Source organism: Podarcis muralis, chromosome 16 (assembly GCF_964188315.1).
Source record: "Podarcis muralis chromosome 16, rPodMur119.hap1.1, whole genome shotgun sequence".
Lineage (NCBI taxonomy): Eukaryota > Metazoa > Chordata > Lepidosauria > Squamata > Lacertidae > Podarcis > Podarcis muralis.
The window spans coordinates 35,017,924-35,034,560 of NC_135670.1; the positions used below are offsets into that span (position 1 = coordinate 35,017,924).

Below are 16,637 nucleotides of genomic sequence, written 5' to 3' on the forward strand. Positions count from 1 at the left end.
AAATGAGCTCATACAGGGTTTTACAGAACGCAAGCGTGTTAAAGCTGTTCAGCAGCCTGACTTCCTATTAAAGTGGGATGCTGAGCCTGAAAAAGAAGGGGGTTTCTTATCTGATCTTATAGATGCCAAAGAGTTGTCAATTAAAATATATGGACTTCTTGGGAAGTGGGGCATGTACTTCATCCTCTCATGTTTCTATTGCAGTCTTCACTCAAAATGCTTGCATTCATTTTGTGGGGAAAGTTTGTCTGTCTGTTTGTAATAATTTTGCTTAGCTAACAATCATTTAGAGGATGGCTGTGGGGGATATTCCAAAAATATTCTGGATATGGAAGAACAAGCATTTCTAGGATTCTTTAGGCACATGCGAAATTTGTGTTTCTGCTGAGATAGAATCTCCATGTCTTAAGGTAAAACAAACTGCCAGATCAGAACGTTAACAAGAAAACTGAGTTGGTTGGTTTTTCTTGTGGTGCTTTTAATCTTGTTGATACTGTACTAAGAAGTAAACCCACCATGGTTCCTGCACATGGCCTTATTGTCTGTGTGGGGTTTTCTTTTCAAATTAAGCCCCTCTATGTTTCTTGCATTTATCTCTGTTTATCAAATGGATTGAAGGTTTTGATTGCATATTTACTGACTGGTGAGCCAGTGAAGGCACACAGGACTGATGAGCTGATGAGAACTGAAACATTCTGGAAGCCTGGAAGACCATTTGCCTGCTTCTCAATCTCTCTCTCTCTCTCTCTCTCTCTCTCTCTCTCTCTCTCTCTCTCAATATGTCTGATAATATTACAGAAGTGTTTCTCTTTTCAAAGGGTTGTGTCCCGTGGCTAATAGTGGCTGGTTTCATGACTTATTAATCTCTCTCCAGCCTCCTTGCCTTCATCAGGAGCTGCTGGGGCAGGGAAGAAATTGATTTTGAATAGGTTAAATGGTGGACCTCATTTGACTGTGTCACTGCCTGTGTGGAAAGAGTGAGGGATAATTAACTTCTCAGAAATACAGCAGGCAGCGCTGACCCCTAGCTCCAAGATAGGGGACCAAATAAATAAATAAAACCATGTTAAAAGCCAAAAGGGACGCGGGTGGCGCTGTGGGTAAAAGCCTCAGCGCCTAGGGCTTGCCGATCGAAAGGTCGGCGGTTCGAATCCCCGCGGCGGGGTGCGCTCCCGCTACTCGGTCCCAGCGCCTGCCAACCTAGCAGTTCAAAAGCACCCCCAGGGGCAAGTAGATAAATAGGGACCGCTTACTAGTGGGAAGGTAAACGGTGTTTTCGTGTGCTGCGCTGGCTCGCCAAATGCAGCTTGTCACGCTGGCCACGTGACCCGGAAGTGTCTCCGGACAGCGCTGGCCCCCGGCCTCTTGAGTGAGATGGGCGCACAACCCCAGAGTCTGTCAAGACTGGCCCGTATGGGCAGGGGTACCTTTACCTTTACCTTTTTTAAAAGCCAAAAAGCACCTCCTTCAAATTAACAAGATGCTTCGCCCCCCCCCCTTTTTATTTAACTGATAAATTTGAGTTTCAAACACCCATCCAACTGTGCAGAGAGGCAGGTGGCAGGAGTGAGGAATCGTAATTCTTCAGGTGATAAGACTCCCAGATCCCATCAGCTCAGTGGACAGCGATCTAGGTGCTGACCTTTAAAAGCCCTAAATGGCCTTGGCCCAGTGTACCCGAAGGAGCGTCTCCACCCCCATCGTTCAGCCCGGACACTGAGGTCCAGCTCCAAGGGCCTTCTGGAGGTTCCCTCCCTGTGAGAAGCGAGGTTACAGGGAACCAGGCAGAGGCCCTTCTTGGCAGTGGCACCCATCCTGTGGAATGCCCTCCCGTCAGATGTCAAGGAAATAAAAAACTATCTGACTTTTAGAAGACATCTGAACGCAGCCCTGTTTAGGGAAGTTTTTAATATTTGAAGTTTTATTCTGTTTTTAATGTTCTGTTATAAGCCACCCAGAGTGGCTGGGGAAACCCAGCCAGATGGGTAGGGTATTAATAATAATAATAATAATAATAATAATAATAATAATAATAATAATAATAATAGCATTTCTATTCCACCTTTCCTCTACGGAGCTCAAAGTGAAGCACATCGTTCTCCCTCCCCACCTTGTCCTCACAACAACCCTGTAAGGTAGGTTAGGGTGTGACTGGCCCACAGTCACTCAGTGAGCTTGATGAGTTCATGATTTGAACAGTGGTCTCCCAGGTCCTAGTCCAACACTGTAACCACCGCGCAACTCTGACCCTGAACTTGATGGCTGTGGCATGTGGTTATTCCTAAAAGGTGGTACCCAGAACTAAACACAGTGCAACAGATGTGGTCAGTATAGTGAGGAACAGGAGGGAACAATTCATTCTTGTCACCCAGATGCTGTGGCTGCATGCATGCTACACATTTAAAGCACCCAACTTCCCCTAAGGAATCCTGGAAGTTGTAGTTTACCCCTCACAGTTCCCAGTACCCATAACAAATGATGGTTCCCAGGATCCTTTTGGGGAAGTCATGTGCTTAAAATGTATGGTGTGTACACAGCCTATGCTTTGCCAGAAGCAAAAGCTCTTCTCTACTTGGTCCAGCCACATCCAGAGCATTGTGCATAAGGCAGCTATTTCCCCATCCTTGTGTGTTTCCAGCTTGCTCCCTTCCCAAAGTTGTTGTTGGCGGCCATCTGTTTCAAAAATCAATGGAGAGCACTTCCAGGGGTGAAGTCAAACAGCTGTATTAGTAGCACCAAAGTGACCTCTCTGAGCCGCAAGCCTGGGCACAGTGTCTGGAAGTCCTGGGCTGCCCAGACGACTAGACCCTCCTCACAGCCTCGCTGATGTGGTCCAAAGCAAAGCAGAGCAATACGCTTGGCACCAGCTTAGCTGCAGGAGAGTTGCTGGAAGGAACAAGGTACCATCCAACTGTCTTAGGGACTCCACTCTGGATTTGTGTAGAGTCTTTTCTTCTCCCTAAGATGTTCCGTAAGGCAGTGGAAGTTTAAGGCTGCCTTCCTGGGTTATGAGCTCCAAGTACAATCCCAACAACTGGGGGAAGACCCATAGTTCAGTGCCAGAGCATCTGCCTTGCTTGCAGAATCTTCCAGGTGAAATCCTGGAGAGCTGCAGTGCTGGCCATACTGAGCTGGGTGTCGGACCACTGGTGTGACTCACAACAAGGCAGCACCCTGGAGTGCCCAACATGGTCAGCCAAGGCACATTCCGCTGGTTGATTGAAGTCGCTGAGAATGAAGATGCCGCCTTGTGCTTTAGTCTCTCTCTCCTCTTTTTCTTCTAGAAAAATGAACTGAACAATGTCGTGCATGGAAAGAACTGCTTGAGGCTCCAGTATGCCAGCATATCTCACAAGGCACTTCAGTATGACCAGGTAAGTTCTCAGTACAGTGGCCAAAACTGTTTTGGGGGTTCATTGATCTTTGGGCCAATGATCTGCTGGAAGCACAATGCTGTGGATGAAGCAGGTGGACCTTCTGCTGCTGCCATCTTCTTCAGGTGCACTGACCTCCCCACTGCTCTGCTGCCAAGCTCTGAGTTTGGAGTAGCTTTTCCTGCTCCATTAGCGACAGCAGTACAGACACTTCTAGGCTGCCCAGGGTCCTTCCTCAGAGCAAGGCATTGTGGGAGAGCTGGCCACGGGTGCTGCTTTGCACCAGCAGCAAATGCTTCTTGAAAGCATTACCTTGATAAATGGTGTAACACCTTTCTTCCCACGGTTATTGGTCCCTACGGACTTTCTCGAGTGCTAAAATTTTATTTTATTTATTAAATTTATATATACTGGCCTATACCTGCAGGTCTCAGGGTGGTATATAATGGGCTTTGAGGGCTCCCTTGATAGTTCCACCACCCTCAAGAGGTTTGGGGAATGGTGGCCTTGGAAAGGGCAGTCTCTGGGGCAGCCCCAAAGCCATGGAATTCCCCCCACCCCCGCACCAAATTGTGTCTGGCATCTTCATTGTAAGCAAGAGATGTACCTCTTTACCCTGGCCTTTGGACTCTTGAGATATACCGTATTTTTCGCTCTATAGGACGCACTTTCCCCCCTCCAAAAATGAAGGGGAAATGTGTGTGTGTCCTATGGAGCGAATGCAGGCTTTTGCTGAAGCCTGGAGAGCGAGAGGGGTCGGTGCGCACCAACCCCTCTCACTCTCCAGGCTTCAGGAAGCTATCCGCAAGCCTTCGGAGCGCGGCGAGAGTTCCCAACGGGCTCCAAAGGCTTGCGGATAGCAGCCTGAAGCCCGGGGAGCACAGTGCCAACTCCCACTGCGCTCCCCGGGCTTCAGGCAGCTATCCGCAAACCTTCGTAGCGCTCCCCCAGCCCGCAAGCTCCGGGAGCGGCGGCAAGGCTGCGCAACCTTGCCTCCACTCCTGGACCTGTTCTGGGGGCTGGGGTTGGGGGAAGGTTGGGCTACCCCCGCCCCAGTCCCGCGGCTAAAAACAAAGCCGCTCGCAGCCTCTCCCTGCTGGAGAGGTTGTGTGTGGCTAAAGAGGAAGCCAAGAGAGCTTCCTCTTTATTCTTTATTCTTTATTCCCCCCCCCTAAAAACTAGGTGCACCCTATGGTCCGGTGCGCCCTTTGTATATTTTAGGACTCCATCCTTTGGAGGTGTTTAAGCAGAGGTTCTATGATTCTATGAGCCACTCTATTCTGTTGACTGAAGTCTGTTTTAACTGTTTCCCCTCCCCTCACCGTGGGTGTAATCTTGGGGGCTTGAGCAGGGGACTGATCCACTGTTCTTCCTAATCTGATGCCTGAGGCAAAGCTTCTCACCTCACCACCTGAGAGGGCCAGGCCTGCTTGGACAGATCAGCTTGCTTATTAAAAGCAACCTGCAAATAAATAGGGTGAAAGTGCAACGTGCACCAGTAATACAACAAAAGGATATAAAATACAATACAGTGGCTAACAGACGCCTCGGATGCGACTCATTATTTGCTAGACGTCCTGGGGAAATGTCTTTTTAAGCCTCTTTGCTTGGAGCGAAACATACATTAGGTGGTAGTGCCCATTGCAACTTGTAGGGCTGCGAGGCCAAACGTAGGTAGAGCTGGAGCCAATGACAGGCAGAGTAAACTAATTCTTCTGTTTAAAGTTCCATGATACTGCTTTAAATGTAGAATGTAAATGGGCTCTAAGCCTGGAATTACTTGTTTCCTTTTCTCTCTCTCTCTCTGTCCATTCTTTCATTTTGTAGCCTCTCAGGAGGGGCTAGGAAATAAAGGGAGATGTTTTGTAGCACATGTTCACAGCAACGTTCCTGAGCCACGTTTCATAATCTGCTCGCCGGTAGCTGTGATTAAGAGAGGGAAATTCATTAGCAGGTCTCTTAATTACAGATGCTCAGAAATGTGCGCGCAGGCCTGCGTGCCAGATAAACTCTCTCTTCTTAAGTCTGCCTGGAAATAATCAGTATTCAGAATAAGGCTGGGTAGAGTGAGGAGAGGTGTGGGAAGCTGTGTGGAATATTTTGCTGGTCCTTAATGAGCTATGTCAAGGGTCTCCCCCCCTCCCCACTCCATGTTTAAAAGGGAGGAAGCAGACAGATCTATTATAACAGAAACCTATAATAAAGCTGAAATAGGGAGGAAACAGCCCATTAATTTTTTTGTTTATTTGTTTAGCGCATACATCTGAAGGGTGATTCCAAGCATGTTCAGCTGAAAGCACAAAGGTCAAGAGCATAGGTGGGGAGATAAGGGTGGGGCCAGTGTCCAGGGGCCCCGCTCCATGCATTATTTGAATGCATGTAGACCTATTGTCTGACTAGGGTTCCAGTTTTTTCCTTGAGAGGGAAATTCTTCCTTGAGAGGGATGAGGGTGGCACTGTGGGTTAAACCACAGAGCCTAGGACTTGCCGATCAGAAGGTCGGCGGTTCGAATCCCAACCCTGCTCCTGCCAACCTAGCAGTTCGAAAGCACGTCAGAGTGCAAGTAGATAAATAGGGAAGGTAAACGGTGTTTCTGTGCGCGGCTCTGGTTTGCCAGAAGCGGCTTAGTCATGTTAGCACATGACCCAGAAGCTGTACTCCGGTTCCCTCGGCCTATAGAGTGAGATGAGCGCCGCAACCCCAGAGTTGGCCACGACTGGACCTAATGGTCAGGGGTACCTTTACGTTTAGACCTATTGTCTGACTAGGGTTCCAGTTTCTTCCTTGAGAGGGAAATTTCGTTGGATCAATCCCTATTTGTTCTAAAGGTGTGGGGGGCGGGATGTAATTCTACAAATCTTGGAGTCCTCCCAGTCCTCCTCATCCCTCCCTGTTGCGCACAAGTGGTACCAGTTTGGCTACATCAGGAATCCACAGCCAGCGAATGAGTCTGCTGTTAGCCTATAGCAGGAGTGGGAAACTTTTGGCTCTCGTGATGTCGCTGAGCTGCAACTCCCTGCTCATTAGCCAGGCTTGGATGGGAGTTGTGGTTCAGCAGCGTCAGGAGGGGCAAAGGTTTCCCACACCTGGCTTGTGGGAATGGGATGGTGGTGATGTGGATATGCTCTTAGGCAACCGCAGCTGAACTGTGCAAATATGTTTCTGGGCATCTTGAATCATTGAAAGAGGAATTACCCCAGAGCAAACACACAAAAGACCTACAGATTTGGTTGTTATTTAGTGTCATACTAAATCTTTTGCTCTTTAAGTTGCCACAGGACCATCTTTGTGTTTGGGGTCACAGGCTAGTTTGGCTACCGCTTTATAATTTGTTCTTGGAGCAAAGTCTTCTATAAGAATCAGGAGGGCTGTATCTAGCAGTCCTTCAAACTAGGTCAGCCGTCTTTTGCTGCCACTGGAGTTGGGGAAGGAGGGGGGGCTTCGCTGTTCCGACGCAATTTTCATTTCATGTATGGCCCATATGTTCCCGAGACAGCAGCTTGCAGAGGCGATCATTAGATCCACTTGCATAAGCATGAACAAATGGGATTGACAGATTCCATGGGCACATTTGGGACGGGGCAAACCAAATCAGCTGCTGCTTGTACACCCAGCTCAAGGCAAAAATCTAGAGGGAAGGAGAAAATGAGGCTCTGCTGCCAGGGGGCAGTGTTTAAGCAACACCCAGCACACCTGGGCACCTCTCTACCTGCTCTGCCAAACACATAAATTAAAAACCCAAGTTTCTGTGTGAAGGAACCCCCAAATTCTGAGCTCAAGCTCTGTGGCAGCTACTGGTTTTGCTCCAGCTAGTCTTGTTTGCTGGCGGCAGCACCAGAGGAGGCTATCTTATTAGGGCAAATGGGGCACTGCCCCACCAACCTCAGTCTACCCTCAGCCCCCCACCTCCCTTGTCTTCCTTCTTACTTAAAGCCAGACCATGGGATGCTACTCCCTGTCAGTTTCATCCTACAGACCCCAGCAGAGATTAGTTATGCAAAACTAGCATGAGTTGGCTCTGCCTGTCATTGGCTCTGGCGCCACCTACTGTTGGCCTCCTGTGTTCCACCCTAGCAAGCCCCACTGGGCAGTCCTATTTTCCAGGGGCTGTCCCAGGATGAATCACTATTCCCACTTTATCCTGCTTGTTTGCCTTTTGGAGACGACTTGTAGTGCGAGTTGCTGGGATTTGTCCTTCTTCAGAGTTTCGCTTCCTTCTTTGGAGCTTCTAGAAATTAGGTGTCAGACTGGTTAATGGAAATGTTGCCTCTAGCGTCAATGCATGCACTTGTTCACTAAGACAACTGCTTCTCGCCACTGGAAACCATACTCTGAAATTCCTCTGGCTTCTGTGAGCTTCCGTGGCATACATCTCACCGTAGTGGTGAAGACTGTGACCGAGCAACCTTTGTGAGCCTTCTCAGTCTACCGTTCTGGTGGTAACTTCAAGCCCCCTCTCCCCCCTTCTTTGAGTTCTTTATCTTTAATAATAATAATAATAATAATAATAATAATAATATTTATTTATACCCCACCCTCCCTGGCCACAGCCGGGCTCAGGGCAGCTAACACCAGTAGGTAAAAGGTAAAGGTACCCCTGCCCGTACGGGCCAGTCTTGACAGACTCTAGGGTTGTGCGCTCATCTCACTCTAGAGGCCGGGAGCCAGCGCTGTCCACAGACACTTCCAGGTCACGTGGCCAGCGTGACGAAGCTGCTCCGGCGAACCGGCACCAGAGCAGCACACGGAACGCCGTTTACCTTCCCGCTAGAAAGCGGTACCTATTTATCTACTTGCACTTAATTGTGCTTTCGAACTGCTAGGTGGGCAGGAGCTGGGACCGGACGACGGGAGCTCACCCCGCCGCAGGGATTCGAACCGCTGACCATGCGATCGGCAAGTCCTAGGTGCTGAGGTTTTACCCACAGCGCCACCCGCGTCCCTTAACACCAGTAAAATTACAATAAAAACAGAATTGGGGGGGGGGGGGAGAAAACCAATTTAAAATACGGGTTAAAATACAATTTAAAATGCAGCCTCATTTTAATAGTAGCCCATAGATCAAAACCATAAGGGGAGGGAAACATAGGGGTTGGAGTGAGTCCAAACCAAAGGCCAGGCAGAACAGCTCTGTCTTGCAGTCCCTGCGGAAAGATGTCAAGTTCCGCAGGGCCCTAGTCTCTTGTGACAGAGTGTTCCACCAAGTCGGGGCCAGTACTGAAAAGGCCCTGTCCCTACTTGAGACCAATCTAACCACCTTGCGCCTTGGGACCTCCAAGGTGTTGTCATTTGTGGACCTTAAGGTCCTCCACGGGGCATATCAGGAGAGGCGGTCCCGTAGGTACCGGTATGTGGGTCCTAAGCTAGATTTGGAACACAGAACCCATTAAATATAAGGTGCTTCCAATAAAGGGCAGCCTTCTGGAACATAAAATAGCACATATGGTCACGCTACATCAGGGGTCAGCAAACTTTTTCAGCAGGGGACCGGTCCACTGTCCCTCTGACCTTGTGGGGGGGCCGGACTATATTTTTTGGAGGGGAAATGAATGAATTCCTATGCCCCACAAATAACCCAGAGGTGCATTTTAAATAAAAGCACACATTCTACTCATGTGAAAACACGCTGATTCCCGGCCCGTCTGCGGGCCGGATATAGAAGGCGATTGTGCTGGATCCGGCCCCCAGGCCTTAGGTTGCCTCCCCATGCCCTACATCCTCTCTCAGCTTAACCTACCTCACAGGGTGGTTGTGATGATTGATGGGGGAAGAAGGAGAGCTGTGCATTCCAGTCTGAGCTCCCTGGAGGAAAGGTGGAATGTAGATGTGATGTTAAAACCTAGCCACCTTGGTAGCTCAGTCAGTAGAGCATGAGACTCTTAATCTCAGGGCCGTGGGTTCAAGCCCCGTGTTGGGCAAACGAGTCCTGCATTGCAGGGGGTCAGACTAGATGACCCTGGTGGTCCCTTCCAACTCTACAATTCTATGATTCTATAATCTGCTCCAGAATCTGCGGCTACACTAAATTCCATATTGTACAAAGGGGGTGGGTGTCTGCTGCCATTGGTACATGTTGCCAGCCATCTTTTTCCATATAGAGTTCAAGGGTGACACAGCATGTCATCGGCAACTGTCCTTTGTTTGCCCTGTTTCTACATCATGAAGAAGTTGCTGCTCTTTCTAGACATTCCAAGCAACCAGAAACTAGAAATTTAAAAAACGAAAAGGGATGGAGGGCCAAAAAGCAATCCTTGGACAAACTTATACAACGCATATTACTTAAAGAAACTTTTGCAGTTATTATTATTTCTAATCTGCATGTGGAAACAGGATGGAGCAGATTATCAGACACCAAAGTGAAACAGGCTGAATCTAGCTGGGTCTGTCCATCCCTAAAGAGACCACAGGATGCATACATAAGTGATGTCATGGTCACTATCCAGTAGGTGCCTGCAATACTCACAGAACTGCGTTCTGAACGCACAACAGGCTACGTTCACACACCCTTCTCCACAACATGGATAAGATCCCTACCTGATTGCACGAGTGACTAGTCCCAAAGATCCACAGGCAATACTTAAAGCTTTTTCCTTGGAAATATATGGGGGGGGGGGAGGGAGCAGTCGTAAATCATGTGCTTCTTCTTTCACATTGATGGCACCTGTGGAAAGGCAATTTGTTCTGTCTCAGTTTTTCCTCTGCTGTTGTTTAGGTGAAAACAGACTATGTTCAGCTTAGAGAAACCCTCGCCGCAGTGACCAAAGAACGTGATTTGGCTGTGAAGGAGAAGCACCAGCTCCGAGCCAAACTGGAGAACTTAGAGCAGGTCCTAAAGGTATGTAGAAAGAAAGCTGGGAGAGTGTATGTGGAGCTCTCTGGTCCCTCGAATGTAAGTGGTGTCATTGTCATCGCAAGGAAGACACTCAGCAAAGGGCTGAATTGTTGGCAACATATGGCAAGGCCCAGCTTGGCATTGCAACCTTGAAATGTTTGAACATTCAAATAGGAGGAAGATCCCGTAGATGTGCTGGCTGCTCCTATCACAGCTGCCCTTGCGCCTCCATTTTGCATGCTCTCTGTGCAATCTCCTTAGTTTGTGCTCATGTCAGGCAAACTACATACACCAGGCATAGGCAAACTCGGCCCTCCAGATGTTTTGGGACTACAGTTCCCATCATCCCTGACCACTGGTCCTGTTAGCTAGGGATCATGGGAGTTGTAGTCCCAAAACATCTGGAGGGCCGAGTTTGCCTGTGCCTGACATACACACTAGTCGATTCTGTTGCCTTCTCTTTGAGACCTTTTAAATTGATGGCTAAAATAAAATACATTAACAGCCGTAGATCTGGCTGCAAACCCTCTTCACAGAATCCTATATTCTACACAGTTTCCTCTGATATATGCACTTCCTGTATGCACTGTGCGCTTGGAGAATTGCATCACAAAATCTGGTTTTCATCACCAATTACTGTCGTTTATTTGTATGCCACCTTCCCATAGTTAAGCCCTGCTCAAGGCAGCTTACATTCTTAAAAAGATTTACATAATTACAAAAAACATATACAACAAAAGTAGCTGTGAGCATTAAATAAAAAGCATCTCAAGAAGTATACAATAAAATTAAACAATCCACACATAAATCATAATAAGGTCTCATAATACCGTAATAAAAAATACCCCCCAAAACCCCAAACAAACACCAATAGCAGCAAAAAATTAAGCATCTTGATGACAACAATTAATCCTAGACAATACATCACCCGGAGAATCTCTGGGCGTTCTGAGCAGCACATCCTACAGGACTCCTAGCAAATGTGGTTTCGGTTCGCATATTGGTTCGAGAAGTGCGAATTATGCTGTTTCTCATTAAATGCAAACAAAATTGCGTTTGTTTCAATGGGTTCACTGCCTACATCGTGTAGTAGCCTACCCAGGAAAGTGGTCTTCATTTTCCGCCCCTGAATATAGAAAGCAGCCCTGCATTGAGGCGGAGCAGTTTTAATTCTCCCTTTCATTATATCGGGATGTATTAGCTTTGCAGAAGAGCCAGGGCTGAAATGTGCTGACACAACGCTCTGGAAAGTTAAATATAACATCTCAAAGGAAATGGATCCCCTTCCCCCCCCTTTCTTCTTTTCTGCCCAATGTGCTCCAGCCCTGACTCTGTTTCGCCATTGCTGTGGCTTCGGCTGAGCGAGGCGACAAGCCCCTTTGATCGCCACATTCTAGCGCAGAATTAAATTTGGGTCGCTTCCCTCCCTGCGTTCCAGTTCTCTTTCTGAAACAAGGCAATGACATTCAAACAGCCATCTAAGTCTCCGTTAATGTTGACAGTAGGCTTTTATAAATATTGGAACTTTTAAAAATAAACCTGTTCCCGGGGCAGATTCCTTTCCCACCACGGAGATCAGCTTCCTCAGCAAAGCCGTCTTGTCGCTTGGAGCAAGAGCACACACTTTGGAGACGACTGGGATGGGGCAATGTGGAAAGAGAGACAAATGCTGTAACTCGCCCTTCGGAGGTTGTGATGCTGTCATGATTCTTGCATCCAGCAGCAATGTGGACAGAACTTGAAGTCTGCAGGGGCACCAGATGGGGAGCCAGGTCTGGGCTCAGAGATGACTACAGAAGATGGAGAGACCATTGTGCCTGGGAGACTGGACAAGAACTCCCAGAAGAACCTCCCAAACCACCAGGGCCTGTAACACTGGTCTTGAAAGACCTACACTGGCTCCCAGTATGTTTTCGAGCACAATTCAAAGTATTGGTGCTGACCTTTAAAGCCCTAAACGGCCTCGGTCCAGTATACCTGAAGGAGCATCTCCACCCCCATCGTTCTGCCCGGACACTGAGGTCCAGCACCGAGGGCCTTCTGGTGGTTCCCTCACTGCAAGAAGCCAAGTTACAGGGAACCAGGCCTTCTCGGTAGTGGCACCCGCCCTGTGGAATGCCCTCCCACCATATGTCAAAGAGAACAACAACTACCAGACTTTTAGAAGACATCTGAATGCAGCCCTGTTTAGGGAAGCTTTTAATGTTTAATAGACTATTGTATTTTAATATGGAAACCACCCAGAGTGGCTGGGAAAACCCAGCCAGATGGGCGGGGTATAAATAAAAAATTATTATTATTATTATTATTATTATTATTATTATTATTATTATTATTAGAGCCGGAGCCCTCATGGACACCTTCCTAAGGGAGGCTGTGGAACGGACGAGGAGTGCCCGTCTCCAACAGTGGAGTGGACTCCCTCCGAAGATAGTGGGTGCTCCTCCAAACAGCAGTTGGATGGCTGTCTGTCACAAATTCTTTAGCTGTGATTCCTGCATTCCTGTGTGGGTCACTTCCAACTCCACGGTTTTGTGATTTATTAACCCAAATTGCAGTTGGCGCTGTGGTCTAAACCACTGAGCCTCTTGGGCTTGCCAAACAGAAGGTTGGCAGTTTGAATCCCCATAACGGGGTGAGCTCCCGTTGTTTGGTCTCAGCTCCTGCCAACCTAACAGTTCAAAAGCACGCCAAAAAGTGTAAGTAGATAAATAGGTACTGCTCTGGCGGGAAGGTAAATGGCTTTTCCGTGCGCTGCTCTGGTTTCACCAGAAGCGGCTTAGTCATGCTGGCCACATGACCCGGAAGCTGTACGCCGGCTCCCTTGGCCAATAAAGCGAGATGAGCGCTGCAACCCCAGAGTTGGCCATGACTGGACCCAATGGTCAGGGGTCCCTTTACCTTTAAGACATTTTTATTTGCCGCAACATTTTTAAAAGGGTTATTTTGCCTCTATCTATTTTTAGTTCTTATATTATTTTTTATTATTACACGCTACACACGCTATGAGGAAGCTAGGATTTACTTCTGAGTAAACATACATACACCAAGTCTGCAATCCTAAACCCCATTAATTTAGACATTTTTTAGGATTGCACTGTAAGGCTACATATGCCGTATACATGAATTAAAAGAATAGTTACTATGTCAAACAGTGGGAGTGAATTTAATGGGATCTTACTTCTGCACTGAATTTAATGGGATTTACTTCTGAGGTGTAAGTTTTGCTGGATTCTATGGAGCTTGCTTCCCAAGATGGAAACTTGGATGTAAGTTATGTAAATTCAATTTTTAATTTTTAATTCGGTGTCAACAATTGCCTACTTGTATTTGCATGTGGTTAATCCGGTGAGCAAGTATGTGGCAATTTCAACAGCCAGGTCTGTTTTGACTGGAATTCTCTGACATCCCTAATTGCAGAAATGCAAAATAGTGAGAGGCTGAGCCTGTGTTTTCTGACCTTGTCAAGAGTAGCTGTAATCACTTGCCTTAACCTACTGTATGCTTGAGAAATGGGATGACTTTGGTTTATCTTCCTCACACAAGCAGTAATGAAAAGAAGAGTTTTCTTCAACTCTTTCCAGACTTTCTTGCCAACTTTGACTGCAGGCAGGAGGCTTAGAAACTCTGGTTTGAAATGTGTGTGTGTGAAGAATAGAAAGCTGAGCTTATCGACTTACTCATCAGCAAATCTCGCACTTCAATGGTTAACAAGTGGACAGGCAGAACATTATTTATTTATTCCTCAAAATTTATATATCGCTTACTAGAACAAAAACTGATTTACAAGGAACCATCCAAAATATTCATTTGAAAGACCAATAAAAAACAAACCAACATTGAAAGCAAGATCTATAAATCAATCAATTTTTTTCCAAGCAAGAATGCTAAGAAAGAGGAAAACAATGTGTAGAAAGTCAATGCCCATAAAATCCTGTGATTAAAAAAAACACCTGCCGCCATCCCAGTGCTTCTAATATCGGATAGTTTTAGCATACTCAAAAGTTTTGTGTCTCTTTTGCAGGAAACGTATACTTTTGTGCATTCAGCAATTCAGCACGTTCTTATACCTACTAAAAACCATGTGTCCAAACCATGTGCTAAAATCACTTGCCTGGATAAGCTTGCTGGAATGAAACATTTTATAGCAGGGAGCAAAACCAATGCAGCGAAGGCGTCTGCCTAATATCAAGGGACAGGGAGTTCCAAAGTGTAGGTGCTGCTATGCTAAAGGACTGCTTTCTTGCAACTGCAGAACAAATTGTCACTTGTAGGAACATTTGAGGGACGCAGGTGGCGCTGTGAGTTAAACCACAGAGCCTAGGACTTGCCGATCAGAAGGTCAGTGGTTCAAATCCCTGCTACGGGGTGAGCTCCCATTGCTTGGTCCCTCCTCCTGCCAACCTAGCAGTTCAAAAGCACGTCAAAGTGCAAGTAGATAAATAGGTACCACTCCAGCGGGAAGGTAAACAGTGTTTCCGTGCGCTACTCTGGTTCACCAGAAGCAGCTTAGTCATGCTGGCCACATGACCCGGAAGCTGTACGCTGGCTCCCTTGGCCTGATCTATAAAAATATGCTGCCCTCCACTCACTCAGAGCAGGAGCTTCAGGGTCAACCTACTCTAGACAGTAGACAGACAGACAGACAGACAGACACACACACACACACACACACACACACACACACACACACAGAGTGGCGTAGCGTGGGGGGTGCAGGGGGGGCCGGCCGCACCGGGCGCAACATCTGGGGTTAGGGCAAATCCACAGGTTAGGGGGCGCAAATCCACAGGTTAGGGGGCGCAAATTACTTGCCTTGCCCCGGGTGCTGACAACCCACGCTACGCTACTGCACACACACACACACACATTCTGTTAGTTGACTGAACCACAGTAACAGCTTCTGCTAAGTCTCCTTTGGAGTGACACAGATAAAGAGAAGTTCAAACATTGCTTTACAATCACAACTTTGTCGGGCAAGCAAAAAGGAAGGCAAGGAGGGCACAGCGTGGATGTTTCAGAGGCGAACAAAGGAAGACGAAAGCAATTCTGTCTTTGGTTTCAGCAAAAGAAAGACACACAAAAAAACCATTCTCCAACCTGCCTCCCCCCGCCCTTTCCCTCCCAAAAAGACGTGCCTTGCAAGGCTGGATGCCTTTCATTCCTATTTTAGTCCTTCAAAAACAGGCCAAATAGTGATGGGTAGATAGATATAAAGGTTTGTGCAATGTTTGCCAGCTCATTCTGGACGATTTCAAAAGGGAAGCCTGTCTCTCTATGAATTGGCGAAGAGAGCTCACCCCCTTTGCTTACTCTAAAGTCCTCAGCAGGCACCACTTACTACCTGCAGGTTTGGTGGGAATAGTTTGCAACAGAGGAAAAGGTTTTGGGGAAAGGAAGGTCAGATTACGGGACATAGGGCTTTGTGTGAATGTCTGTTGATCCATTGCCTGGGAGGCCAGCAAAAGAAATGGTGGTTAAAGGAGGATTAGTTAAATTCACAGAGGAAGGGCTATTCCATTGCTCTATGATCCAGCTGGCAGTCTGTGTTTCACATCATCTGCCACCTGATTATTTTTTCCACTGCAGATGCTCAGAATTGGCCCTGGGACCTTCTGCCTGCAATTCAGGTGTCCCACCACATTGTCCCTCTATGTCAGGGGTGTCAAACTCTAATTCATCGGGAGCCACATCAGCAGTTTGGTCACCCTCAAAGGGCCGGTTGTATCTGTAGGACTATGTGTCCACTCTTTATTATCATAAATTATTGTGGAGGTTTCCTGTGTAGAACGGCCGGCGCCGCTAGAGGGCGGACGTTCTCTGGCTTGTAGGCTGCCGCGCATGCGCTGAAGAGGCAGCTTTCTTGTGTAAAAAAGAAAAAAAGAAGTGAGAATAAAAGGTGAAGGCTGGCGGCTGGCGGCCGGCGGCTACACGGGCCACATGACGAGGTCTGGAGGGCCGGATTCGGCCCGTGGGCCTTGTGTTTGACACCCTGCTCTATGTCATCTTGAGCCACATGCCTTTCCAACTCATTGTACTCCGCCCCTTCTGTGATGTCTTATTTTTAATGTGTCCTGTCGCCTGTTTAGATGCCTTGAGAGTTTGAACTATCCCCAGGCGAACCAGCAGCCATTAATAAGCAAAGTGATCCACTGAGAATCACGTCAGAGCATTTCAGAAGGGAACATAAGATAGCATTCTACCCAGCTTATGATGTGACTCTAGGAACTATCTCCGAAGAGCAGAGAGAGTCTTTTTTCTTCCCATCTCAGCTGTGATTCCTGCATTGCAGGGGGTTGGACTAGATGACCCATGGTGTCCCTTCGAACCTTGCAATCCTGTGATTCAACAGTGCAATGGGAAGAGAAATACTGTATCCCACCCCCACCCCCCTGCTGACCTGGCAATGGTGCCTCTTCTCTCTTTTGCA

At 47.5% G+C, this 16,637-nt stretch overlaps 1 protein-coding gene across 20 annotated transcripts in view; it reads left to right on the top strand.

Annotated features, from left to right (window-relative positions):
• Nucleotides 1-16,637, top strand: part of RIMBP2 (RIMS binding protein 2) — a 296,295-nt gene that overhangs the window by 196,266 nt on the left and 83,392 nt on the right. For all 20 annotated transcript variants that reach the window (XM_028709315.2, XM_077920566.1, XM_077920567.1 and 17 more), the window contains 2 exons: nt 3,285-3,374; nt 10,088-10,210. In XM_028709315.2, the coding sequence (XP_028565148.2) occupies nt 3,285-3,374; nt 10,088-10,210 (213 nt within the window). The remainder of the gene's footprint in view (nt 1-3,284; nt 3,375-10,087; nt 10,211-16,637) is intronic.